The 27,380-nt window shown below is 55.0% G+C and overlaps 1 protein-coding gene across 8 annotated transcripts in view; it reads left to right on the top strand.

Moving 5' to 3' along the window:
• TMEM63C (transmembrane protein 63C) overlaps positions 1 to 27,380 on the top strand; it is a 76,364-nt gene that overhangs the window by 24,559 nt on the left and 24,425 nt on the right. For 7 of the 8 annotated variants that reach the window (XR_001180087.2, XM_013058192.2, XM_004739182.3 and 4 more), the window contains exons 3-9: positions 9,433 to 9,487; positions 13,183 to 13,344; positions 14,080 to 14,159; positions 14,594 to 14,675; positions 19,244 to 19,281; positions 25,170 to 25,312; positions 26,725 to 26,773. Coding sequence is in view for 7 of the 8 variants with exons in the window: in XM_013058192.2 (XP_012913646.1) it covers positions 13,195 to 13,344; positions 14,080 to 14,159; positions 14,594 to 14,675; positions 19,244 to 19,281; positions 25,170 to 25,312; positions 26,725 to 26,773 (542 nt within the window). In the remaining variant the exon portion in view is untranslated. Of the gene's footprint in view, positions 1 to 9,432; positions 9,488 to 13,182; positions 13,345 to 14,079; positions 14,160 to 14,593; positions 14,676 to 19,243; positions 19,282 to 23,394; positions 23,546 to 25,169; positions 25,313 to 26,724; positions 26,774 to 27,380 lie in introns of those variants that run through there. The other variant, XM_013058218.2, reaches the window with a different exon arrangement.

The raw sequence follows: 27,380 nt of genomic DNA, 5'->3' as shown, positions 1-27,380 counted from the left end.
GCCCCTAAGGCTAGGGGCATGTAGTTCTCAGTGTCTCCTGGAGGGCGAAACTACAGACAGTAGTTTCGGTCATGGAGCTGTGAGGAGGGAAGGAGCTCGTGCTGACAGAGTCTCAGCACAGCACCTGGCAGTAAGCCCTCGATTAATGGGACTGCTGCCCTCTGATGTTGCCTTGGCTGGTGCCACCTCCAGGCAACCTTCCCAGGTTGTCCACTGCTGCTCCACTGGGCTCCCAGCACCCCTTCGCCAGGCCTTTGGAGGACAGTCATGCAGACCTGTCACGGCTCCTTTGTGGTCTGGGGACCTACTAGAATCTAATGCTTGGACCATAAGTACCTTGATTGCAAGGAACAGAATCTGGCCCGTTATTTCACTGAATGAATGATTTCATGAGTGACAGGTAGGCAGCTGGGAGAGACAGACTGAGAGGATAGGATGGAGCCTGCCAGGCCTGACCTTTCCAGGGCCCATCCTAAAAGACTGGGACGCCCACACTGAGGCCTGGGGGAGCGGGTGGAGGATGGAGACAGCTCCCATCCCCCGTTCCCTGGTCTAATGGAGTGAGCCTCGAAACGAGGCCCCATCCAGCAGAGTCTGCCTCACCCAGGATCTGCCAGACTCCAGTCCAGACCTGTCGTACCAGAAACCCCGGGAATGGGGCAGCATCTATGTGGAACAGGCTCTCCAGGAGACACTGAGAACCACGCTCATGTGTCCCAGTGACTCAGATTCATAGGAGGTCGAGTCTCAGGGGTCTGTGCTCTGCAGAAGGCTTTGAGAAAGCCATCAGGCTAGGACCCCAGGGCATAGCTCCTGCCAGCCCCACACCCCTGAGCTGGAGACCCCTTTGCTGATGGGCCAGGTGCCCTAGAGAACACAGTCCCTATACACCTCCCCTTTCCCAAGTGGCCCCAGACCACAACGAGTGTTTCTCCAGCCTGGGCTCAAAACTAGCCCCTGCCCACTGCCACTGGCCAGCATCCTCTTGGGACCAACCCCTGTAGCAAAATTCAGGGCAGATTTCTAGAATGTGAGGCCTAAGAAAGATCCTAGAGATTACTGGCCGCACACGTGTGTGTTCACACAGACACACGCGTGCGCACGTGCACACACGCACCCCGGCAGAGGAGAAGCCTCAGATCCTGCCGGGGAGAAGAGTCCCCGCGGTCAGGGCTGCGCGGTCTTGCTCTCCGGGTCACGTCCTCCTCCGGCGCTTCTCCCACGCGGCCGCCTTTCAGCGCGGTGTGGCTTTGATCTGTTTGAATCGGTTAGGTCGGCACAGTACAAAATTCAAAAAGGGAGAAAGAGAATATAACGAAAGTCCGTTCCTCCCCCTGCTTCGGCTTCTCATTTCCCTCCCCGCAGGCAGCCACTTGTCAGGCGTTTCTGGGCTCTCCTTCCGGAGACCACGCAGCATTTTCCATGTGCCGTCCTCATCTTGCTTCCTTCATGGAATTAGAGCATCTGTTGCCCTTTATTCTGATGGCCTGCTTGCCTGTTTCCGGGGCTCCCCTGGCGCAGTGCTCACTGAGGCCAAGTTCGTCTGCTGTTGAGCTTCCCCCCACTTTCTAGTCCAGTGCCGGCACCCAGCAGGTGTTCAGTTATTGCTGGCTCCAGCTACGCATCAGAGAACCAGCAACTGGTGGGGGCTGCGTGGGCTGGGGCTCAGCCTCCTGGCTGCAGAGCCTTGGGTCTGTCTGTCTGTCTCTCCAGAGTGGGACACCGTCCACCAGAGCCCATCCTGGCCCCCAGAAGGTGAGGGGGATGATACCCAGCAGTGTCCTCCAGCCTGCGTGCCTCTGCCGCCGGGCCCCTTCATCTTGCTTTGACTGGGGCTGGCTCGGGCATCAAGCCAGCTGTCTTTGTCCTCCTGAGCCCTCCCCTCTCGGTCCACTCAGGACTCCTGCAGGGAAATCCAGCAGGGAGGAGGCTGGGGAGAGAACAACTCTCTGGCCCCGTGATCATGAGGATGGTGACGAGCCCTTTGCCCGGTCTCTGCCAGCTGAAGGCTCCGTCCCACTTGTTAGCCCGGAGATGAGAATTGCGGCAACATCTCAGGGTTGAAGGGAAGCCTGCAGCTTTACCTGCTTGTGGTGGGAATGTGTTCGCTCCACAACACTGAGAAAAGAGACGTGCTACTTTTTTTTTCATTTTTTAAAAAAATCAAGTCAGAACTGGCTGCTCAGCCCAAGATTTCACCATGCCCTCAATCTACTGATGGAGCCCAATTCCAGAGGGAGATGGAGGTGCCTGGGGGCTGCCCAACCCCATGAGATTAGAAGCCAGGGAGATACTTGGCAGCAGCAACTTCTGCTCGTCCGTGGGAGGAGAAGCTTGGGTTACAGGGTTCGGAGGTACCCCTCCAGCCAAACACTCTGGGATGGAGATCAGGGGGCCAGTGAGGTCCAGCGCAGCCCACTACCAGCCATCCCTTCCTTCCACAAACATCTGTAAGGCACCAAGCTCTAACCAGTGCAGCAGAAAAAATATTAAGCACACTTAGCCATCACTGAGCTTTGTATCCCCTGGGGGAGTCAGCCATTTGGCATGTTATCCCGTAAATCAACATCGAATGTACCAGTTAACAACAAGGAAAATACTGGTTAGCTATATTGAGCCATTGCTCTGTATTAGTCTCACTTAGTCCAACTAAGTGAGTTGGTTCATATAATCCTCACATCCACCCAATAAGGTAGATGTTACAGATAAGAAAGCTGAGGCACAGGGAAGCTAAGATACTTGCCCCAAGACACGTAGCTTATAAATAGCAGAGACAGGATTGGGGTCCCTAGGGACCTCTACTTAAATGTCACACTGTGTCTGTCTCCTAAGAGACTCTGAGTCTTGGAATGTGGGAGCTTGGCCTGGTCTGGTGTTCTTCCCTAAGGAAGCAAAAACTGAGCTGAGATTAACTAGAGGAGAATAAGTTAACTAGTGGGAGGGAGGAACACTCCAGGTGGAAGGATCAGCATATGCAAAGGTCCTGTGGCAGCAAGAGAGAAGATGGCATGCTCCATGGATTGAGGGAAAGAAAGAAGGCCAGGGGATGAGAGAAGGGGAGAGCTGGCTGAGATGGACTTGGAGAGATAGACAGGCTTTGCTGGCCAAGTTAAGAGAGGTGCCAGAAAGCAGAGTTGAGCTGGGCCTGACAGTGGAGGGAGCATTCTTCCTCAGCGAGGATCTGGAGGCCTTTCCACAAAGGAGAGGGATGGAGGAAACAGAGAAAGCCAAGGGCTTTGAGGAGATGAGGGGCCATTCATCTGCTAGGGCTGAGGCTTCTTGTAAGGATTTAGAGGAGATAAGACTGGAGGGGTCCCTGGGGCCAAGAGGGCCTCCCCCTGGAGCAGGCCAGGAGCCAAGAGCTCAGGTGTTGAAGGAGCAGAGCCATGCGAAAGCCAGAACTGGACTCCTCGACCCCTGAGTTCACGTTTCTCCACCTACAAGCCAGGGATCAGGGACCCCTGTGGCCTTCGCTGTGATTGTCTCTCACCCCCCGCCCCCAGGAGCCAGCAATGGGGTATCAGTCTGCTGCTGAGAACTCCTTCCTCTCCTCGACGCTGCTGGTCGGCAGCACACAGCCCAAGCCCCGGAGGATGCATCCTCCTTCTTTCCACTTATAAATCTACGTGCAGGGCATTTCACTGATGGAAAGTGACTTGAAGTCGGACCCCCAGCTGCAAGGAGGTGCTGGACGGGTCACGTCTCACTTTCTAGGCTGTAGAGGGCACGTCTGCTAGAACGAGGGCCATTGGCCGCACCTAACACACGATCTGATAGATTTGTCCACCGAGAGGATGCTAGTTAAGAAGCCTGGCGCGGTGCCTGGCACATGGAACTCTCTCAGTAGACGGCAGCTGCTCGGACGGGGTCCAGGGCCCCGCTGCCCCGCCCCGCCCGCAGAGAGCCCAGCGGCTGAGGCTTCAGGGCTGGTGGGGGCGGGGGGGGGTAGGCTGACCTCGGTGCTAGGAAAAGGACAGCAAAGGCAGTAAGCGACATCCATGGTGCTCATGGTTTCTACCGGTCTCTCCCTACTCTCTCCTTGGACTGTCGTAGCTGCCCTGAGGTAGGCAGAACAGAGCGGATGGTGTCCCTTTTCTTTAGAAGTATTTTTAAAAAGATTTTATTTCTTTATTTGAGGAAAAGAAAGTGAGAGAGAGCACGAGCAGTGAGCAGTGAGGAGGGGCAGGGGGAGAAAGCAAGCTCCCTGCCGAGCAGGGAGCCCAATACAGAACTCGATCCCAGGACCCTGGGATCATGACCTGAGCTGAAGACAGACGCTTAACCAGCTGAGCCCTGATTATGTACATTTTATGGAAGAGAAAACTGAATACCAGTAGGTTAAATTGCAGTCAATAGAGCCAGATCACACCCATTATCCTGACGCCAAAACATACATTCCCTCTACTTCATGCTGTGATCCAGGGAGCAAGACTCGGTAACCCCCAGTGTGCCGGCCAGACAGGGTGGGGGGTGTGTGTAAGATGAGTGACTCATGTTATGCAAACATATGCAAATCACCTGTTATTATTTCCTGCTCCTGAGTATGGCCCTGGGGACAGGCCCTTCTGTCTTTCACTGAGGCCTCCGTCATGCTGGTCATTGTGGGAGAACCACACGATGGGGGGCTGTCATCAAGGGACCTGTCGGGGAAACTGGCTGCTCACATCCATGGAAAAGCGACAGAGCACCAGGCAGTGATAGCAAAGGCCAGCCGTACAAAGAGGGTGGGGACAGGGTGCAGACCAGGCTGCTCGCTAGAGGGTGGGGGACTTCGAGGATAGGATTGGAGCTGGACTCGCGGGCTGTAAAGGCCTCAGCCAGCCCCAGGGTGGGAGAAATGGCACAGCTCGGGGATACCTGGGGACAGGACAGATAGCAGGGTTGTTGCCCCACGAAGTGGCTAAGCCAGTGACCACAGACACAGGGAGAAACGTCAAGGGGTAAGAAGTGGTATGGCCTCTGCAGACCTCCAGCCAATCTTCCCCAGATTCTCACAGAGCCGAGGGGCAGGGGAGACCCGAGAGCGGACTGCAGAGACCCGGGTCCTGAGCTGCCGCCCGGTATGGCCACATCGCCTCCCCCTCCTTCCTTTCAGGGGAGGCAGAAGACCTTTTAGATCTGCAGGAATGCCTTATCTAGATGCAGATAATCCTGGGGACCCTAAACCGCTGTTTCTCCATCTCAGCTGCACCTAAAAACGGACTGGATGTTCTTGTTCTTAGAGTCTGGAGTGGGGCTTGAGTGTCTGATCTACAAAACACCTTCCCAGGGTCTCCCACCCCCAGCCCCAGGCGGCGGAGTCAGCCATCCGAGCCCGAGAGCGCTGAATGGGGAGCCAGGAAACCCAGTTCTGATGCCCATTCCACCACTTTCCCTAGCCTTAGGCAAATCTCGTGGCCTGCCGGAGACCATTTCTTCACGTGGAACGTTGGGCGAAACCCCCTTCACTGTGACGATATGAGGAGTTGGAGATTCAGGGCAGTTCAGGGCAGGGAAGATTCATGGCCCACTGGTGTGGTGGCTGGGGAGGGACATTACCCAGAACCCTCACTGCAGTGACCCCGCTTCCCTCCTCCCTCTCTCTGGGGCCCCCAGAGAACCTGCAGCCAAGTGGACCCTGGAAAGGGGGATGCAGATCTGAGAGCAGAGGGTGTGGAAGGGATACCTAGTGAGACCCAGAGAAGAAGGGGAGGTGGTGGGTGCCCATGGCCGGGGGCTCCAGTTCATTTCAGGTCCAAAACCATAGCAAAGCATCTCTCCTGTTGTTGCCAGAAAGGTGCTGAGTAATTGAAGGCTGTGAGAAGGCCAGATGGTGGGGGCTGGGGAGCCGATGCTGTGGCTTTGTGCACTCCAAGGGGGACATGGTTGGAGGGGGAGGCGGAGGTGGCTTCCCCACCCAGTTTCTTGCCTTAATACGTGCCTTTGGCCTCTAGTGATTTGCTTGTCCAACCGAGTTGCAGGCCTCTGGATCTGTGCCTGAGAACCCACAAGGATGGTGGTGGCTTTGGGCAGTGCTTAGAGGCATAGACTGGGTGGCAGCAGGCTGTGTCTCAGAGATATCCACAATCCTTGGTCCAGCCTGGCCCTTGGAGAATTCCCACAGAAACCCCTCATCTTACAGGCAGAAGCCCAGAGAAGAGAAGGCCACAGGTGACCCCGGGAGCCCCCAAGTCCATGGCAGTTTCCACTGCACCACCCTGAAAGGCTGGACAAGGTTCCATCCTTGGGCAAGGGCTTGCGCAAAGCCACCCCCTTCCTCTGCCCCCTGCCCAACCCTCCAGCCCAGCAGAGGTCAAGAGGGTCCAGGAGGAGGGAGAAGAGGGTTACAAACTGCTCAGGTTCAAGCCTCCCACTTATTAGCACCATGATCTTAGCCAAGTTAGCGAACCTGTCTGGGCCTTAATTTTCTTAATTTTCTCTTGCATCAGGGATGATTTTGGTACCCTGTGGTACTTGTAAGAATTAAATGGGCTATACTTGAATGGGAAGGTTTCCTCCTATAATAAGTGCTCATTAAATGTTGGCTATTAATAAGATTGCTCTCCTTCCTATCCCCCCAGCCCCAGGGCTCCTGGACCACCCTTGCTCTGGGATTTGGGGGATTTGGGTTCCTCATGCAGAGGACTTGGCCTTGAGATGGTGAGAGGGGAGCAAAGTGTGCTGGCCTGGCTACTTAGGACAGCAGTGGCTAAAACCAGGCCAGGTCTGGAAGGAAGCAGGTGAGTAAAGGGCCACAGGACTAATAAAGACTGAGCTAGTTCTTTACGAAACCCACTTGCCAAAGTAAATCTTGTCCAGGCCTAGGATTGCTGAGGCTTCAGGTTCTGCCACTGGAGGCTGGGCTGGGGGAGAAATGGGAAAGGAGGAAGACCGCGCATTCCCCATCAGATAGGACGTGCAGCTGAGGAGGGGGCTGAGGATCCTGACTCACCAGCCAGCATCGCCACCGTCTCTCCCTGCCCCTCGCTGGCCCAAAAAGCAAGGCTGACATTTGTGTCTCCTGCACAGGAAGGACAGAGGCAACAACCACCTACAGGCAGCAGCTTATGGGTATTGGACAGTCCTTCCCATATTCCAGATCTCTCCCCTGGCCTGTTCCAGAACAGAGTAGGTGGATGGAAACCAGGAATGGTCCAGTCTGGCTCCTCACCACCGTGTCACAGATAAGCTAGTGCCAATAACGACAGTACGGACTAAGAGCACACTTTCTCATGTGCTCTGCAAAGGACTTTGTGTGATTTCGCTTGTTTCATGTTCACAATAACCTCGTGAGGCTGTGCTTCTTCTATTAGCCCCACTTTCCAGAGGTGGAAACGGAGGCTCACAGAGGTGAGGTCGCTGTCCATGGTCACACAGCTAGCAAGGCTGGACCTGGGATTTCAGCCCAGACAGTCTGGCTGCAGACAACCCACTTCCTCCCACGGCCCTGATTGCCTCCCTGTGTTCTGCTGTGAAATTTATGCCCTAAGAGGAGTCCCCTGCTGCCCCCTGCTCCAGCCAGGCGGGTGCCCCCGCTCGGTGTTCCTTTATATCCCACAGATCGCAAGTTTTGTTCTTCCCAGTGCTGATACTTTGGTCTCCAGAAAGCCCTCTCTCTACCCCTGTTCTTCACCCCCAAGAGCTAGAAAGAAGGAAGGAGGAAAGCTCTCCAGAAAGGAGGGTCCAGGCACAGTCTAGGGGCGAGGACGAAAGGCGGGGCAGTGCTCTGGGTCTCTACAACAGCCTCCCTCATCCCACCGGTGCCTGCTGCTGAGGACGCTGGGGAAAGTGCTGCGGTGGGCACGAGGCTCTCTTCTCTCTGATCCTTCCTTACCACCTTCCCTCATCTGCTTCCCTCACCTGCCTCACCTTCCGGCATGCTGCACCTGCCGGGCCCCGCCTATGGGTTACACCCCCCTCCAAGCTTAGAGGCTTGCACCTTTAATCTGGAGCCCCTCCCAGGGAGAACGGCCACCTGGGCCATGCCTCTTCCAGCAGCAATCCTCTCCCCAAAGCCCAAAGGCTGGGAACCCCCTGAAGAGGACCTGGCTATGCTGCCAGTTCTTGCCGAATGACTATAACAGCAAACAAAGCACGAACCAGTGATCCACCCTGTGCTCTAGCCATGACTGTTCGGTTTTACCTTCCCCCAAACGCCATGCTCTGTCCCCGCTCTGGGTCTTGGCCAGCATGGTTCCCCTCTGTCCACGCTTCCCACCACGCTGTCCCGACTCCTCCTCCTTGTACCCGGAGGTGACTTCCTCGAAGAAGCCTTCTCTGGCCACTTGAGGTGGGCCCGCCCCATGGCCTCCCTGCCCTGGGCCATCAGGCGAGGGTGTAATGGCATATGCCTGGCATGCCTACGCGTCTCCCCGCTGAGTCTGAGAGCCTCATATGGACAGAAGCAGGTCCGCTGGGCCCCCAGAGCCTGGTAGGATGGCTGGCACATGGTAGGGACTCAGCCCTTCTTTGTGGAAGGAAGGGAGGAGGAGGGAGGGAGGAGAGGGGGTGCTTTTGGAAGGAGAGAGAATGAGTGTGTGGGAGCTGAGTGGAAAAGAGCAGCAGCAGGACTCAAACCTCCTTAGAGCCAGATGGAAGCCGGAGCTTTTCCCAGCCCAGGACGCCCCCTTCCCTCATCACACACAGTATTACCCAAATAACAAGTCACTCAACTCGACAGCTGGACTCCTGGTCACTGGGCGCGCTCACCTCCCTGGTCCGGCTCCAGTCCCCCAGACAGCCCTGACCGGGAAGGTGGGGGGGGGGTGTCCCAGCTCTTCCCCTCAGTTTAAAGACAAGAGTCCAACAAAGGGTGCCAGGCAACTGGATAGCCACATGCAAAAGATGAACTTAGACCCTCACCTCACCTCCTGTGCCAGCCTGAACTCAAATTGCATCTCAGACTTTAGTGTCAGAGCTACAACGATGTGAATTTTTAGAAGAAAACGTAGAAGATCTGTAAGACTTTGGGGTAGGCAAAGATTTCATGGACACCATACTAAAAGCCGGGTTCATAAAAGAAAATCTGTTAAGGTGCTTGGGTGGCTCAGTTGGCTAAGCAACCTTCTTCAGCTCAGGTAATGATCCTGGAGTTCTAGGATCGAGTCCCACCTCAGGCTCCCTGCTCAGCAGGGCGTCTGCTTCTCCCTCGGACCCTCTCCCTTCTCATGTTCTCTCTCTCTCAAGTAAATAAATAAAATCTTAAAAAAAAAAAAATCTGTTAAATTGGACTTTGTCAAAATCCCAAACCCTGGTGCTTCAGAGATACCAGGAAAATAAGAAAAAGAAAAGAGGAGCCACAGATTGAGAAAAACTATGGGCGAAACACACCTGTGATAAAGGCTGAGCATCCCGAGCACAAAGATGAGCAAAGCTCCCTAAGGGATGATGCGGCCCACGAACACAGCCTGGGTCGCTAACTCTGGTCTCTCCACCGCTTTTGTCCTCTTGCAGCTGCTGCAGAGCTGAGCAGAGGCCCCGGGCCTGACTCCCTGGAGAACCGACTCAGGTAAGGACAGGCTCGCTCTCCGAGGCCTTCGGATCGCGCCTGCGCGCCCCGGCCCTTCCCCAGCGGCTTCCTCAGCGCGGGCTTCCCCGGGTGGCCACTAGCAGAACTGCAGCTCCCTGCCGCAGCTGCCCGAGAGATGCCCAGAGAAAGGCTACTATCTCCTCCGGCTACTCTGACAGAAGGCTGGAGTTTAAAGGTACCGTGTTTAGTGTAAACCATTTTAAGTTTACATTTAGCTAAGCATGATTGTGTCAATAAATTGAGAAGTGACCTGGAGTAATAAAACCGTGGGCAACCTAGGGCAGAAAGAGGGGAGCAGAAAAAGATAGGCAGGAGGCTCCCTGCTCCGGTTAGATGCTAATCTAGCCAGAAGGAGGGTGAGTTCTGGTGTTTTCCTATTTCTGCAAGTTAGCACAGGGAGCCCCACACCCCCAGGCCACCTCCCCTATCCTGCACACCTGTGCCTTCACCTTTATGCCCCTTTTCATCCCCATCCCCCAAGCCTCCCCAACTCCGACCAGCATTCCATGGTGTCCCCTGGAGCCCTGCGTCAACTTTTCATCTGACAAGTGTCTTTGGAATACGTCTGTGTTCCAGGCATTGCTCTCCGTGACTGACGAATCTTAACCCACCTGTCCCTCTTGACAGCACTGTGAAGTGGGTCCTGGTTACTAACACTCCCCCCTCCTTTACAGATGAGCAAGTGAGGCAGGGAGACCGGAAGTGACTTGCTTGAGGTGGCTAGGGAGTGTTGGAACTGGGATTCAGTGCCACAGAGCCCGCGATGCCCAGAAACACCCCCAGCTTCTGCAGCGCCTCACCTGCCCGCTGGGACCTGAAACCAGAGACTCCCCAGCATAGGACTTCCCTTACCCCCCTCCAAGGCCAGTGGATGGGAGACACATTTTCCTTGCTCCTCTTTGCAACACCCAGACTCTTCTTCCTTCCTCCCTGCTGAAGTCTCTGTCTTGGACCCAAAGTGTTAGCCTAGAATCCCACATCCCATCTTGGGTACAGCCATCAACTAACCCCACCCCCCACCAGGTCACTCCCCTCCTTCCCGGAAGTGTTTCATTCATCACACCAGTGCTGTGCCCGTCTTCATTCTTAAAGATTTCCACAAAGGACACTCCGGCCTCTCCATGCCTTGACATTACTACCCCGCTCACGCCGTGGTCATGCCCTAGACCTTCTCACTACCCATAACCAATCCCTTCTCGGCCTCAGGGTCACACAGCTCAGTTTCCTATCTGTCAGCTCACAGCCTGTGGCTCACAGCCTGAGTGTGTGGGAGCTGAGTGGAAAAGAGCAGCAGCAGGACTCAAACCTCCTTAGAGCCAGATGGAAGCCGGAGCTTTTCCCAGCCCAGGACGCCCCCTGACTGGTGTTTTCCTATTGACCCTGTCAATTCTACCTCCCTGGACCCCTGGCACCTGTCACCATCCCTCACCCAACATGAGTCTCCTTTCTCTCCTTACCTGGCCAGTCATTAAAACGATTCCCTTACATTCAGTGCCAAGCCTCTTATTCTCATCTTGGGGAAACCTCCAGCCTGCTTAGGTTGAGCTGTGTGCCCCTTCCACACCTGCAACTGCACGGATGAGTACAGCAGGGGAAATGCCCAGTGAGTCTGGCTGCTCTTGCTGTCGATTCAAGACCACAACCTTCAGTGGACCCTTAGGGTCGCCCGGCAGTCCTCCCCATTCCCGCCCTCCACGCACTCCACCACTCCTCTAGCTTTCTATTTCTGCCTTTTTTCCCGTCCGCAAACATCCCACATCTGCCCACCACCAGCAGCATTGCACAGTCACCTTGAGACCTTGTTCTCTCCGAGGCTGAGAAATAGAAGCCGTGGGAGGGCACGCCCACGAGCCCCGCCAGCACACCTGCCTCCCTCCTGCTGTCGTGGGTCAGTATCCAGCTCTGGGCCAAGGCCAGCTTCACTTGGGCACCAGTGCCCAGCCCTTCCCACGTCCTTGCAGTGCTCCAGCAATGCCCTGTCTCTCCCACATTTTCTACTCGACCGTTCCCCTTGGCATACCCCGTTCTGCTACTTCTCCCATCCGAACCACTTCCAAACTCTTGCTCCTTTTTGAAGGAGCTGTTCATGCCCACTGGCTCCAGATCTGCTGGCTTCCTCCTCTCTTGCACCTGTTCCAGTCTGGCCACGGACTAAACCTCCACGTTGCTTTAACGATGGCTGATTCCCAGTTGTCCTTTTATGTGGTCCCTCCCTCCTCCTGGAGACAATTAGCTTCCAGGACACCACCCTCTCCTGCTGCTGGATGCTCTTCTAGTCCCTTTCCTGTGTCTTCCTCCTCTGTCGCAGCTCTCTGCACTGGAACACCCCGAGGCTCAGACTTTGAGCCTCCCTCTGTGTCCACTCCTTTGGCGATCCAGTCCTGCACCTCTAGGAGTCCTCTTTCTGCTGCTGATGCTCCCATTAATGTCTCCCAACCCTCCTCTGAGCTGCAGACTCAGCTCGAGCCATCCGCCTGGCATGTCCACTTAGTATATCCAACACCCACCCAGCTCCTGACCAACTCCCACCCTGCACTTCCGGCTGCCACACCCAATAACAGCATCTCCCCTCTTCTGGTTGCTGGACCTGGAGACCTCAGAGTCATCCTGGACTCCTCTCTTTTACACCCTACCTGCCACTATCCATTCTATCAGCAAGTCTTGGCTTCACTTCAAAATACTTCCAAAATCTGAGCACTTCTCACCACCTCCTCTGTTTCCGTCCCAATCCTGGCTGTGGTTACCTCTTGCCTGGATTGCTCCGATTTCCTCCTAACTGACCTGTCTGTTTCTATTTCTCTGCTTGACCCACCCCCCTGTATTCTCAAACCAAGGGTCAGAGTGATCCCTTTCATACGTTTGCTGATGCACCACCAGCATTGGTCTGGCACAAGGCAGCTGCTCATTACATATTTGTTGAATGAAGGAATGAAGGAATGAGCCTACTTTTCTTGAACGGGAGTAAAGACCTCCTAGGGTGAGACACGGTCTGGAGCCAAAACAAATGATCTTTAAAAACCAGAACAACTTTGGAGATAACTTCAAGCAGCTCCTAGTCACTTCCCGTTTTCTTCGATGCTTCCCACTCTTCTCCAAGTCTTGTAAATATTCATGCCCATGACCCTGAGCCCTCACCAGATTGGCTCAAGCCCCTGGGCGGGTGCCAATCTCCCTGGTTCAAGTTCAACATTAAGACAGTGACATTTACCAAGTCACCACTCTGTGCCGGGTGCCCTGCCACTTACCCTCATTTAGTCCTAGGAACGTCCTTTTGCTGGGAACTGGATCAGAGAATCATAGAATGTTAGACCCTGTCTGCACAGGCGTCCCGTGAATGCACTTCTCGTCTCCAAACGGAATACTCCCACTCTGGGGTCCTACCCACCTTTGTGAAGTTTGTTCATGCAGGAAATGTTATGCAAGGAAAGCTTCACAAAAGTAGGAATAAGAAGATCCATTTGGAGGTGCATTTGACAACTCTTTCAGTAAAGGGATCTGGGCTCTTCTGCCACCATGGCTCTGGGTTTGGGGCAGCTGCTGTCTTGTCTCCTGCCCTGGCCTGTTCTGGTCTGGCCATGGGCACGCAGTGTGCCCCGCCCTATCTCCCTGGCAGGCTTCTGTGCTTACAGAGAGAGAGGGTCTCTTGTCTGACCCGAGAGTCCCTTTGTCACCAGGGAGCTCTCAGGATGACTGTCCCACCGGGCAACCTGAACACAATGGAAAAGCCTCAGAACATGACATCGAATGAATGCTTCCCTTCCCGGAGCACCGTCTTGCAGGGACAGCCTTTCGGGGGCATCCCCACTGTGCTGTTCCTCAACATCTTCTTGTGGGTGGTAAGTCCTGGGCTCCGTAGTGGGTGGTGAGGCCTTGGGGGAGCGGGAGGAGGCGGGGGCGGGCACAAGTGACACAGCAGGGGCCTCAGTACTCCAAGGGCATGCCAGCCACAGCAGTGGGGACTCCCTAAATGGCAGTCCCATTCAGGGCAGTCCGGGAAGAGGGGACTGCGGGCAGAGGCAGAGTTCCTAAGACTCCCCTCCCCACACTGCTGTCCAGAGACCCACCTGGTCAGTGCCCTTGGGCCTCCCTTCTCTCTCCCCTTGCTGATTTCTTCAAAGAATGTTTTCTCTCTCTCTCTCTCTTTAAGATTTTATTTATTTGAGAGAAAGAGAGAGTGCACACAAGCAGGGGTAGGCATAGAGGGAAAGAGAGAAGCAGACTCCCCACTGAGCAGGGAACCCCATGCGGGGCTCGATCCCAAGACCCTGGGATCATGACCTGAGCTGAAGGCAGACGCTTCACTGAGGGCAGATGCCCCTTCAAGGAATGTGCTTGTCAGATGGTTCCAGACATGACACCAAAGCTGTCATTAGCAAACTCTGAGAATCCACTCTGTGCTGGGGAGGCATCCAGAGTTGAAGAAGGCATAGCCTCCACCCTAACTGGGCTGGATGTTGAGGGGGAGGGCCCAGGGAGCCCCCGGGAGCCTGAGGAATAGGGCCTACTCCGCGGGAATGCAGGAGACAGCCAAGCAGAAGACGTAGCCCCACATCCCCTTCCCTGGCCCATAGGTCATCATTTTGGTTTACTCCTTCCTCCGGAAAGCCGCGTGGGACTACGGGCGCCTGGCTCTGCTGATCCACAATGACAGGTGAGGGGGGGCTGGGGGTCAGGATGAGCGAGCTGCTCGCCTCCTTGGGGGATGTGCTGCCACAGCCAGGACCCAGCAGGTACCCTCTCGGCACCCGCTCCTGCCCTGCACTGGCCCTCTTGCAGGAAGAGAACTTGGTCGGGGGTGGCGGGTTGGGGGACAGGCAGTCATCTCTGGGCACGAGGCCTCTTTTTTCTCTGATCTAAGACTTTCTGGATCCCATGGTTCCCAAGCTACATTGGGCACCTGGCAACAGGGGTGCTTAATGGGGTCTGTCCCCAGAGCTCTGTGCTCAGCACATGAGCTAAGGCATGTCTGGTCCTGGACAGGAGCGTATTGAAGCTCTTGGCTTCGGGACCAGAGGGACAGCAGGCCCTGAGGCTTTCTCTCCTTTTCTCCCCCCCCCCCCCGCCCACTGCTCTTCCTGGCCACAGTCTGACCTCACTGATCTATGGGGAGCAGAGTGAGAAGACATCTCCGTCAGATATTTCCCTGGAGATGGAACACAAGGACAAGGTGAGTGCTGGCGGGGGAGGGGCCTGGGCCCAGAAGGTTCCTCATTCTGGGCAGCAGCCCAGTCGTGTGCAGCAAGGAGCGAGCTCACACTCAGGGGCTTTGTAGCCTGCGACACCAGACCTGGCAATGTGACCTTGGACAAATTCCTCAGCCTTTTGCCAAGCCTCTGTCTCCCCATCAGAAAGATGGAGCTATTCACCGTTCCTACCTCCAAGTAAGAGTTAATTCTATCATTTTAAAAGGATTTTTAAAACGAATTTTCCTGCTCTTCTCAAATCCTCAGCCCTTGTCATGGCCCGGGTCCTGCCCAAGCCCCCAGTCCAAGCCAAGGGACTCGGGTCCCACTTCCCATAGCGGCGTCTCGCATCGGGCAGGGATCCCCTCAGCCTCCCACGGGCAGCCCGGTCTTCTCTTCCCTGTCGGACGCCAGTCGTCCACCCACGCTTGTTCATTCGCTCAGCCCACTGTCCTGGTGCACCTGCTGTGGGCCACCCCTGGTCTGGGGACTGGGCAGTGAACAAAACGGACCAAGTCCAGCTTCATGGGACTTTCTCTCTGGCTGAGGGACCCCCAGACAAAGGCACACAGGACGGTGGTCAGTGCATGAATTCCAGGAGGGGCCAGGAAGGCTGGCCGCAGTCATGGAACGGAGCTGGAGTGTTGCAGAGAGGGTCGAGGACGGTCGTGGGCCCCGCCACTGCCCACAGCTGCCTGTCTCCCTCTGCCCCATCACGGAGCAGCCGGAAGAGCTCCCTGCACCTGTGCTCTCCACTCACCCCTCCTCGAGCCCTGCAGCGTGGCTTCTGCCCTCCATCCTGCCCAGACAGCTCACCAGTTGTCTCACGCTGGGAAACCCCGTGGACTTCCCTGAGTTCTCATCCAGGTGATCGCCCCGAAACATCTGGCCCTACAGACCATCTTCTCTTCCTGAATAGGCCCTTCCACTTGCTTCTGTGACACCGTCTCTGGGGCTCCCTTCTACCACTCCGTTGTTCTTCTCTGTCTTCTGCTGGCTCCTCCTCCAGCGCCCGTGTTTCCCTCAGCGGGTCCCAGGCCTCCCCACTCGCGCTCCTGGGTGGTGTCCCCCATACTTATGACCTCAACTGCCCCCTCCCCACAGACCCTTCCTAAATTTCCGTCTCCAACTAAACCTCCCTCTGGGCTCCAGGCACATTTATCCAATGGCCTTCAGAGTAGCTCCCCATGGATATTGTAAAGGCCTTTGGGATTCAGGATGTCCAAAACATGTCATGATGTCCCTCCACCCCCCGTTCCTCGATCCCTGGTCTCAGACTCTACCCAACACCCACCCAGGGGACCCCCCCTAGCTGTGGCCCAAGCCTCAGGCACAGCCAGTCCATGACCGAGCTGTGTTGCTGTCACCTTCCCGGTCTTGTTCCTCTCTGCCTCTCCCCCACAAGTCCAGGCTCCCCATCGGTCTCTTGTTGAATGACCAGCACAGCCTCTCACCAGTTTCCACATCCACTGTTGTGTCCTGTGCCCCTCGCTTTCCACCTACCTCCGGGGCGCTCCCAGGAGCGGGGACACGCATTCCCCTTCACTGGCTCCCTAATGTTCTTGGAATCAAGCGCAGCTGCTTTGCCGTGGCGTGTACGTTTGTCTTCTTCCCCCTGTCCGGCCTCTCCTTCCTCCTCCCAACTCCCCCATCCCCGGCCACATCGGCCACCGTTTAGATCCTCAAAATCGCCACCTCCTTCCCTCCACTGGGCCTTTTGCCGGCTCTTCCCTGTCCCCCACCTTCCAGTGGCCCCCACTCGGGGCCAACACGTGGACCCTTTGCTCAGATTTCAGCCCCGGCACCGCTGTCCCGGGAGCCCCATCCACCCCCATGTGTCCACATCTTTTGTTCTCGATGCATGGAAAATGCATTTGTCTTCTTCAAGGCTCTTACCCCAGTCGGTAACAGTCTCTCATCTACCCGACCTGTCCCGTGTGTCTGATCCCGCAGCGAGAGTGGGCGCTGACCGGGTCCTGCCCGCCCTGCTCCCCGCACCCCTGCAGCCTGCCGTGGAAGTAGCATCTGACAGGTTTTGTTGAAGGTGGTGAGTGAGTAGAACCATTTTACTTCCGCTCCCATCCCTCCGAGAGACCTGGCACGGTCTGCCCCAGGCCATGTGGGGAGCCGCAGACCAGTTCGTGTCGCAGAGTTTCTCCGTAGAATACGGACAGTCACACCTTACCTTTCATGGTCGTTCTCAGGTTTATTTTCAGAAACATGACTTTGGTTGGGGTTTTTGTGTCCCAATGGCCAAAAAAGGTCACTTATTTAAAAAAAAAAAAATAGCTGAGAAATCATGATGGCAACAGCAGGCAATCACCTTGCAGAGCTAGCTAGAAATGAGGCAGGCGGGGGGAGTGGGGGGCAGGGAGGGGGCCCCAGGAGCGCCCCAGTCACGATGCCGGGGCCTCAGTCCGGCATCAACAGAGGGGTCATTACCCCGTGTGGCGGGAGTGAGGAGGGTGGCCCACTAAGAGAGGTGCGATGAACCAGCCACAGTCACTCGGCCTTGTCAGCTGAGCGGGCTCCTGCAGGGGCGAGGCAAGAGGGGAGGAGGCATCCCTGCTCGGGCCCGCTGTTCAGCTGCTGAGATTTCTGGACAGTTTAGGCCTTTCATAGCTGTGATGGACCCACGGGGGGAGCGTGTGTGCGTGGGTGTCTGTTGTCCGTGAGCGCAGAGAGAGATGGTCCCCACAGGCTCACTGTGACTTTTGCAGGGGCCACACTTTTACTCATGACCTCTGCCCCTTGATGGACAGTCCAGTCCCGTGTGAATTCCAGGACGGGGCCCTGCCTCGTGTGGTATTGCTCTTGACACCCTCCATAGAGAGGGGGCGGAAGGGAGTCCCAGGAAGGTGGGTCCTCCACCGTTCACGACCATGAGGGACCATCCACAGACCTACTTGCTCCCTAAATAAATCACACCCTGTTCGCCCAAAGGTGGGTGGTGGAGAAAGACCCCCCAGGGCACGGAGGGGTGGTCAGACTCTCAGCCCAACACTTTCTTATTTAGCGATTCAGTCCTTCCCTGGGAACTTTCCCAGTCAATGCCACCAGCATTCTATTCCCCTTCATTGCTCTGGCTCAGGGCAGGCCCGGGGCTGGGCATCTGTCCTGATTTTATTTATTATTTATTTGAGGGGGAGGGGCAGAGGGAGAGAACCCCAAGCAGGCTCCACACCCAGCACGGAATCCCATACAGGGCTTGATCCGACGACCCTGACAACATGATCCAAGCCAAAGTCAAGAGTCTGACTGAGCCACTCCCCCAACCCTTTTCGAGAGAGTGTCCTTATCTTAGTTCCCTAGGACAGAACTGGGAAATGGTCCCCCCGAGGTGGACATCCGTCAGGTAACCCCAATCCAGGGAAGGGGTCTGGGTGGGCCTTATCCTGAAGGAAACAAGGAATTTGCTTCTGTTTCTTGCTTGCCTGACCACCCTCCCCCCCCCAAGCCACATTGCTTCCTTTTGAGCAACACCTCTTCCCCAGTCAGTCTGGTGCCGGGGAATGTAAGCCAGCCGGGCCTGCCTTTTCACTGATGTGTTTGTGGTCAGTGGGGTCAATCAAGAATCGCAGCTTCCCCCGATCTTGCTAAACCCTGCAGGGTCCCAGAAGGAAGCATGCACCAGGGTAACTTAATCAACTCCTGGATCTGGCAGCTTTTAGGGCCATGGGCCCAGCCTATCCTCGTGCACACTCTTCCCAAGCACACTTCCTCTCTAGGTCTTCTACCGCCTCCATGGCTGAGGCTGCCTTCCCCTACCACCCAGAAACCGGACAGCAAGACCTTGAGAGAAAGACATAATCTGCAGGACTCTCAGACAGAAGAGAAGAGACCCAGGGGAGAGTCCAGAGAAGTGGCTGCCTTGGGGACAGGGAAATCCAGGAAGCCCAGAGATACCACCAGGATCCCCCACTCTGGTCCTCTCTCCTCTGAGTGGGCTTTTTCCTCAGACAAACTCCTGCCTGTGGCGTTGAAGTTGGCACCAAGCCACTGCAGGGTTCATGGTGCTCGGCAAGGTGTAGGGGCTCAGGTGGAGAGAGACCCCCCCCCTCCCCACATCCTGGTCCATCAACTCCCCGGAGAGAGTTTTGGTTGGCCCCACTTGGGTCACGCTCCCATTTGTCTCTGACCACGGGTGGCAGACCCCTACCTCACGGACAGCCCCCCAGACCACAGGCCTGGGGCGGGAGGCATTCCCCAGAAGGAAGCAACGAGGGATAGACAGAAAGCAGCCAACATCCACCCCACAAAGGGTCCCTTCTGTCCCTCTGGCTCAAGGCCCACGAAACCCCCTTTTCCTGTAACAGGAAACCACATGGCAGGAATGTCAACTCACAGCTCGCTTCCGGGGAGACCCCTCCCTGGACAGTCACCGCGGATTCCAGAGGGAGCCCACTTCCTTCCAGAACCTGGCTCTTTCTCGCTGCCATCTCTTGCCTGGAAGGAGGGCCCTGTGGGCGCTGCCTCACTCCGCCTGGCTTCCCACAGCTGCAGGGCAGGCCTGGGGCTGGATTTTCTCACATGTTCTCTCCTTTCTCCCCAGGGCTTCTATTCCTGGTTCTTCAACACCGTTACCATGAAGTAAGTGCCTGAACTTTCTTTCTTTCTTTTTTTTTTTTTTAAAGATTTTTTTTATTTATTTGCCAGAGAGTGAGCACAAGCACGAGCAGGGGCAGGGGGAGCAGCAGGCAGAGCGAGAGGGAGAAGCAGACTCCCCACTCAGCAGGGAGCCCAATGTGGCACTTGTTCCCAGGACCCCGGGATCATGACCTGAGCTGAAGGCAGATACTTACCCAACTGAGCCACCCAGGTGGCCCCCCACTCCCCCTGACACTGCCTCAGCCCTGTGGAGGCAGAGGACGCCCTCTGGGGTGCCGGGGGCTTGTGGGAATGGGAACTGGACACAGCCCGCAGCCCTCAGGAAAGAACCACTCCCTCACGTGTGTGAATCCACCCCAGGAGGAAGAAATTCTTCCTGCGTTGCTACTTGCTTTATTTCTGTGAGCACCTTCCATCATACTGAGATGGAAAAGAAAACACCGGGCAGAAGGGCACCCTTCCTCTTGCCTTGGCACTGATGACCGAGGGACAGCCCCTTGCCCACTTGCCTCCCGGATCTCTTTAGGGCCAGACCCCACTTGGCAAGGAGAGAGACCCCAGGTCCCCCATTTTCTCCTGACTCCCCCTTGTGTCCGGATTCTGACTTCCTGCTCCCGATTCCATCCTGCTTCCGCTGAGCGTTAGAGCTCTGTGCCCCCTGTGTGTACGTGTGTGTACACACATGCACGCACAATCGTGCCTGTGCACACAGCTCTGTGTCCACCTCATAGCCCTGCACATTCCCAGGCACTCCCTAAATATCCCCCATACGCCCTGCCTTGCCGGTCTTTCAAACCCCTCCTCTGGGGCCCTTTTTTGCCTGGGGTGCCTGCCTTCAGGTGCAGCCTTGCTGCCCCTCCCAGGCCACCTGCAACAAGGGGCCGGACTGGGCCTGCTGATTTGTTTTATTGGCAAAGGCTCCTGGGACTTCCTTCTTCCTGCACGGGCCTCCACGCCCACCAGTCAAGGGCCTGGCTGGGAGCATTCATACACCCTCCCAAGAGCCCCCTTGACCCCCATGAGCCACCTCAGGGTGCCTGTCTTTCTCCAGACCTGCTGAAGGGGGCACAGGCACCCTGCCTAGACCCTGGGAACCCTGAGCTGGGCTTAAGCTGATGTTTAAGCTCCCACCCCACTGATGGGGAGTCCCCGTGGCCTTGCCCCTGCCCTTTACCCCCTACCCAGTCTACCTACATCATTCATCAGGGTCCACAGGAAATGATAGAGCTAGTTTGTGTGTGGTCCGGGGACCTTAGCCACACGCAGGGGGAGTGGAGGGAAAATGATTTAGCTCTTGGCACCTTTTCTGGTTTTGCTTTGGTAACTCCTAAGACATGCACAAGCTCACATGAAATATGTTTTCATTCAGAGAAGCATGAAAGTCCACCTCCAGCCCTCCTCCAGAGATGCAATCCCTGTCAACAGTTTTTAGGGAATTGTACCTTTTATCTTTTAAACAAACATTTACTTAAAAAAATTTTTTTGTTTTTATTTTTTTTTTTAAAGATTTATTTATTTATTTATTTATTTGACAGAGAGAGAGAGAGATCACAAGTAGGCAGAGAGACAGGCAGAGAGAGAGGAAGGGAAGCAGGCTCCCCTTGAGCAGAGAGCCCGATGCAGGACTCGATCCCAGGACCCTGAGATCATGACCTGAGCCAAAAGCAGCGGCTTAACCCACTGAGCCACCCAGGCGCCCCAAATTTTGTTTTTAAATGACCACCAAGGCCTATGACCTTTTGGGGCTGGTGGCCTCGGGACGCTGTCCAGGCTGGCTTTAGGCTCCTGGGTTTAGCAAAGTCATGAATGTTGGGCAGGATGGCACATTAGCTAGCCCTTTGCAGGGGTGAGAGGGAGGGGCTCCTGGAGTGCCTGGGCCTGTCGGCGCTGACTGCATCCCCAGTCCTGGGTAGCTTGAGGCTGACTTTCAGGATTTCCTCTGCCATCTGCTGACACGTCAGTGGGTGTATACAGGGTGGGGAGAAACATGTCCGTATTGCAGGAAAGAAGCGTGGCAAATACAAGACTTCATGTGATAGGTGTCTCTGTGGTGTGTGTGCAAATATGAAATTAAAGAGGCACATCACTCCATTGGTGCAAATCTGCATGCAGCTGTTGGGGTGAGCGTGCCTGGACCTGCAGGTCAGGGGACGTCAGTGTGCATCGAGTGCGTGTGCTGGGTGCGGATCCCCGACTTCACCCAAAGCCACCTCCATTAGGAACCCATCATCCGGGAAGGGAGGGAGGCTGGCCATTGCACTCTGCCTCCTGTACCCTTTGGGATGTCTAGAAGACAGCCTCACACATTTGTTGAGCAGGGACAGGGACGCCAGTGTCCCCGGACACAGAGCCCAGGCAGCATAGTTGGAGAGACAAAGGTTAATAAGACTCACTACATATAATTCATAATGGGGAGGTTATAACTGCTGGGCAAGGGACATTTGGGGGAGCAAGAAATTAATTTGAACTGGGGGGTTCAGGAGAAGCAAGTTTTGAGCTAGGCCTGGAAAGATGGGAAGAATTTCCACAGTAGGCCCAGTGGAGGGCCCATCACAAAGAGATGGCTGCATGAGTGCAAGTTTGGGGCAGAAATGGGCAGAAGCATCCAGAAATGGTCATTCTGGTAGGGCTAGAACCAAGGATACATGGCAAGAGAGAGGCTAAAAGATTGGGCTGGAAGCATCAGTAGGACCTTGACTGCAATGCTGAGAATCCTGGGCTTTGATCTAGAGCAGTAGAGGGCCCATTCCTATTTTTGAGCAGACTACTCAGGGTGAAAATCTGTAGGCAGGAGTATGAGTCAGGTGGAGGTTGCTGGCTGTGGACAAAGTCCAGAGGCAGGGTGACCATCTAAGGAAGCTTTTCCGGTGTCTGTGTGAGAGGGGGTGCTGACCGAGGGAGGAGGCAAAGGGAGAGAGATCATGGGGCTCATAGTCCATGGGCCGTGGTCTCCGCCTGGCGTCCAACTGGTTAAGGGAAGGAGTGATCCAGGTCTGGCTTCTGGGGAAGAAAGCGATGCCACTGGTTGGGAGCTGATGAGATACTAAGGTGTTGGGGAATGACGGATATGGCCAGGGCAAACCAGTATGTTGACCAGCAAGCTATTGGAAGACAGGGTTCCTTAAAGCTTTGGGGAAGGGTCAGAGTGGAAGGGCGTGGCCTGGGAGATGGGTGCACGTGGTCCTAGTTGAAGTTGTGAGAGCAGATTGATTACCCAAAGCAGGAAGCAAGATCGAAAAGAGAGTGTCGTGGGAGCAGGAGGAAGGGGCGGCCACCTCTAGGGCTGGACTCACTAAACCCACGAGGCTGTGGGGGGCAGCTTGCGAGCTCCGAGCTCCCGGCTGAGTGGAAGGAGAGAAAGAGAGGGCGTGGACATCGTGATTTGGGTCTCCTTTAGGAGGGCGATTCCAAGGGTAAGTAGAGGCAGAGGGAGAGGGGGGCAGGAGGAGGGAAGCGGGTCAGGGAATGGAGGCTTGAGGAGTTTCTTGTAGTTCAGAGTAGCCAATGTGCCCTTGAACCCGGTGGTAGCTCCAGGGTGTGGAAAAAGATGGCTGCGAACTTGAAGATGAGAGAGGACAGTGGGTACAGTGGGTCTCCAGAAAAAGGCAGCAGAAGGGAGACGACCAGGGCCACGAGGAGAATTAGGTGTGAGAAGGAGGGTGGTGGCTGGACCGCTGGGGTTCAGAAGGGGAAGGAATGGGGTAGAGGAATGCAGACGGACTCAGATCCACAGGCTGTCCCTGGAGCTGTAAGGTAGGCTGCTGAGGATAACCTGACTCCCCGCCCAGAGAGATGGAGCAATGGGCCCAGTGCCCAGTGCAGTGGGGGGAGCAGGAAGGAAGTCCCTGTGTCCTTGGTCCCAGCAGCTCCCCTCGGCTCCCTCCTGAGCCTGGAGGCTCTCTCAGCCCCATCCAGTCTGAGGCACGCTCCTGCCAGTGACCAGGGCTTGGCACCCAAGCCAGCAGCAAGGACCTCCCTTCATTCCCCCTCCCAGCACCCCGCCTTCTCATCAGTTCCCACCCACCCCATTCTCGGAATTAAATTCTCAAGTCCACGCAGGAAGTATTTTAACGGCTTGCAGTTTAAAAAAAAAAAAAATTCAAGAACTCTAAATAATTCCCTAAATGGGGATTATTGAAATGCCTTGGAAGATATGCTCTTTATAGTATTGTTTAAAAATAACTCTGAATCCCAGACTGGATGCTAGAAGTTGCATATGCCCTCCAAGCCCGACCAGAGAGCAGGGGTGAGTAAACTGGGACATCCACTGGCGGAGTGGGGAGGCCACCTTGCTACTGGGTATGAACCAGGGCTTCGTAAGCGGAGGCCACAGTCACCATTACCACCGTGCGGCCGTGAACCCTGTAGACAGACCGTGAAACAGTCAGAAAAGGCTTCGGGTTAAAAGCTAAGCAACACGGCAACACATGCAATGCTGTTTATACCATAGTCACAGAGTTGAATTGGCAGGACGGCGGCAAAGCAGAGGCAATAGACCAAAATGCTTCCTGGATAGGACTGCAAAGCAGATCAAGGATTAGAATGTTGCTGGCCCTCCAGGAGCCCCCCTCCGGCTCCCTCCCAACCCCCCTATCACCTCCCTCTACCTCCCTCTCTCTAAAGACAACCAGTATCCTGATTTCTCACTCCCTGTTCAGGGGTGCCTGTTTTTAACTCCGTGTATGAAACATTCAGTGTTGGGTCTTTCACCTAACATTGTGTTTGTAAAGTCCCACTATGGTCATTCATTTTTTTTTTTTAAAGATTTAATTTATTTATTTGACAAAGAGAGGGAGAGATTACAAGTAGGCAGAGCAGCAGGCAGAGAAAGAAGGGGGAGCAGGCTCCCTGCTGAGCAGAGAGCCTGATGTGGGGCTCGATCTCAGGACCCTGAGATCATGACCTGAGCCAAAGGCAGAGGCTTAACCCACTGAACCCCCAGGTACCCCGTGGTCATTCATTTTTATCTTCATATAGTATTTCACTCTATATAGAATGTGATCTATGTATCTCACATAGGAACATACACTTCCTCATCTCACAATTCTTTTTTTATTTTAAGGAGGCTCCATGCCCCTCAACTCACACCCTCCGAGATCTGGAGTTGCACGTTCCCCTGACTGAGCTAGCCCAGGCCCCCGATATCTCACAATTCCTGTGTCCATTTCCACCCTTAGTAGACACGCAGGTTGTCTGGGGCTGTTGGAAATGATGTGTCTGAGATTCCTCTACATGTCTCTTGATCCACGTGTCCGTGTGTTTTCCCTGGGAGTGGAGTTGCTGGATCACAGGCTGTACATATGTTCAATTTCCTTGACCATACCGTTTGCTGAAGCCGTGGGGCCAGAGTGTGTCCCCATGCGTGGCAGAGAGCTCCCAGGGCCCCTACACCCTTGCTGACACTTGGTAGTGTCTGACTTTCTAACCTTGACTCATCTGGCACTGTGGAGTGATAGCTCATGACGGCTCCCATAAGAATTCATTTTTAATTTACAAATTAAAAGAAACCACTTTAAAAAAAATCGGATGCAATTCCATATCACTACTGGTTTGTCTGGTGCCCATGTCAAGCTCAGCCTGTATGAAGAAGCGAGAAGAGAGGAAATGACTGCTCGATTTCAAAAGTGCTTCTGGACTCCCATGTGTGCGTGTGTGTATGTAACAGCTTCTGCCTTGGATATGTCTGGGAAATACATTTCAGACATGACAGAGGTTTTGAGATAAAGGCTGATCTTTCTAAAAAAAAAAATAGATAAATACAAATAAAAACTTAGGAGTAGGGTGCTAATCTCCTCCACCTCTACCTCCCTCCAGTGTACGTCGTGGCCGTCCCAGTGCCTGAGAAATGTCCTTGTCTGTGTGTCTTCCAGGAACGAGGATCTGATCAGCAAGTGTGGAGATGACGCCCGCATCTACATCATGTTCCAGTACCACCTCATCATCTTCATGCTCATCCTCTGCATCCCGTCCTTGGGTATCATCCTGCCCATCAACTACACCGGCACCGTTCTGGGTAGGTGGAGCTCAGCGAGCCCAGGGCCACGGGAACAGGAGGACAGCCCGAAGGCAGAACAGAGCTTGGGTCTCCGTAGTCTAGAAATCCAAAACCAAATCCCGCGTCTCAAAATTCGTTATGGGACCTGAGGCACCCCAAACTTCAGTTCTCCCACATGGAGACTGGAGATGAGACGTCCGTCGTCCTAAGGTTGGCTCAGGACCCTGGACAGCAGGTGTGTGGTGGGAATTTAGCCTGGAACTGAAGGCTTAGTGGCAGCCCCACGCCACACCTGGCGAGGTACCGGCTAGGCCTTTGGATGGCATGTGACCTACGGCAGAGATCCCCGACCTTGATCTCTCCCCTGCCCCTGGGGTGACAAACATGGCACTGGAAGCGCCAAATTGGTCTCCTAGGAAGTCTCGCTATTCGTGTTATATAAATGGGCAGGTCCTTTGGACAGACTGGGCTTGGGCTTCAAAGATAGACTTGGTTCCCCGGCTTTGACCCACATCAGCTTCCCAGAAAATACCTTTGCCCAAACTAGCAAATCATTTCATTTTCTATTCAGCAGATCAGTCTCCCCAGGCGTCGGGTCCTCAGCTGTCAGGGGAATTGGGAGACAGCGTGTGTCCGGTGCCTGGCACGTAGTGGGTGCTCAGGGACTAACAGCCAGTATTTCACTTAACATATGAGGAGGGACAGAGCTGCAGGCTGCGTAACGAGGTGGTGTCGTTTAGCCCCCAGATGCCCAGGTGGCAGCCAGTGGCGCCCTGGTTCCTCCCAGGGCTATTTCTCTAGCCAAAGCAAGGCTTCAGGTACTTCAAGGTAGCCCGCAACGTCTATGCTCCCAAATGCGGCTACCGGAGTCAGCAACCTCTGCCTTTCTCAACTCTCTTCCTAGCAGCCAGTATGTTGGCGATGCTATTTTGTATATTTTGTATTTGTTACATTAATGCAGGATTTCTGGACGTGTTTCCTAACACCCAGAGATGTCTAAACCGACAAGCTAATAAACTTTGCTGGGAGGATTTACTCTGTCACAATGAGGCAACGTGACATTCTTGTGATGGTTGCCATTGGTGATAGCCTTGCTGGTTTCATCCCTCCACTCATGATGGGGCCCTGGACTCCTTTAATAAGCAGTTACTGGTGTCTGCCACACTCCACTTGGACACTGGGGATGCCACACGAAGATGTAGTCTCACATCATGGCCATAGAGCCCCATCCAGGAGTCCCAGGGGGAAGAGGAGTCTGCTGGTCTTGTTGGGAGTTGGGGGCAAGTTCTCGGGAACAAGAATGAAGGGCAGGACATGGATGAGTGTCTCCAGACCCCAGGCATTCGTTCAGGAGCCTTGAATTCAAGCGGCCCCTCAACTCACTCCGTTGAGGAACCCGCCTTGAGGTCAGCCACTTTCTTCTCTTCCAGATTGGAACAGCCACTTTGGTCGGACCACCATTGTCAATGTCTCCATAGAGTAGGTACCTGATCCTCTTCCCTCCTGGTTTGCTGGCTGGGGCACTGGTGGGGAGAGAAGGTCTAGCGTGTGGGTCGAAAACATGGGGACTGCTTTGCTACTAAGAAAGGCCTGGTCTCCTTGGGACCCAGGTACTGTAGGGGTGGTGGTGGTGGTGGAAGACACTGCATCCTCTTGGTGCCTCGGTGTCCCCAGATCTGAAATAAGTAGAACTACCCTAACTGGCCACTCCTGAAGATCTGCAAAGATGGCTCTGTTTGTTTCCTACGTGCAACCCCAAAGCATCAAGGGCCCTGTAGCAAGCAGAGGCTTAAGATATTATTTCCTGCCCACAAAATTATGTATGCCATCCTCATATAATGAATAAAGGGTAGACCCAATTCCCATATGGAAGGGTGGGGACTGAGGACCCACGTGACCTGGTTTTATGCCCCTCCTATATTATGTCAGCTGACCCTGGCTCTGGGGCCATGCACACCCACCCTGAGCTTCACTCCTAGTCTAGGAGGAGGCAGGGGAGGACAAGTGTTGGATGTGCTTTGTGGATTTCAACAGCAGCCAACCCAACTGGTGGTTCAACCAATGTTTGCCAAGCCAGATGTGGCCC

Source organism: Mustela putorius, unplaced genomic scaffold (assembly GCF_011764305.1).
Source record: "Mustela putorius furo isolate JIRA1106 unplaced genomic scaffold, ASM1176430v1.1 tig00000129_pilon_pilon_pilon, whole genome shotgun sequence".
In the NCBI taxonomy this organism is placed as follows: domain Eukaryota; kingdom Metazoa; phylum Chordata; class Mammalia; order Carnivora; family Mustelidae; genus Mustela; species Mustela putorius.
Note: the sequence above shows the minus strand (reverse complement) of the source record. Positions and strands in the feature narration are given on the sequence as shown.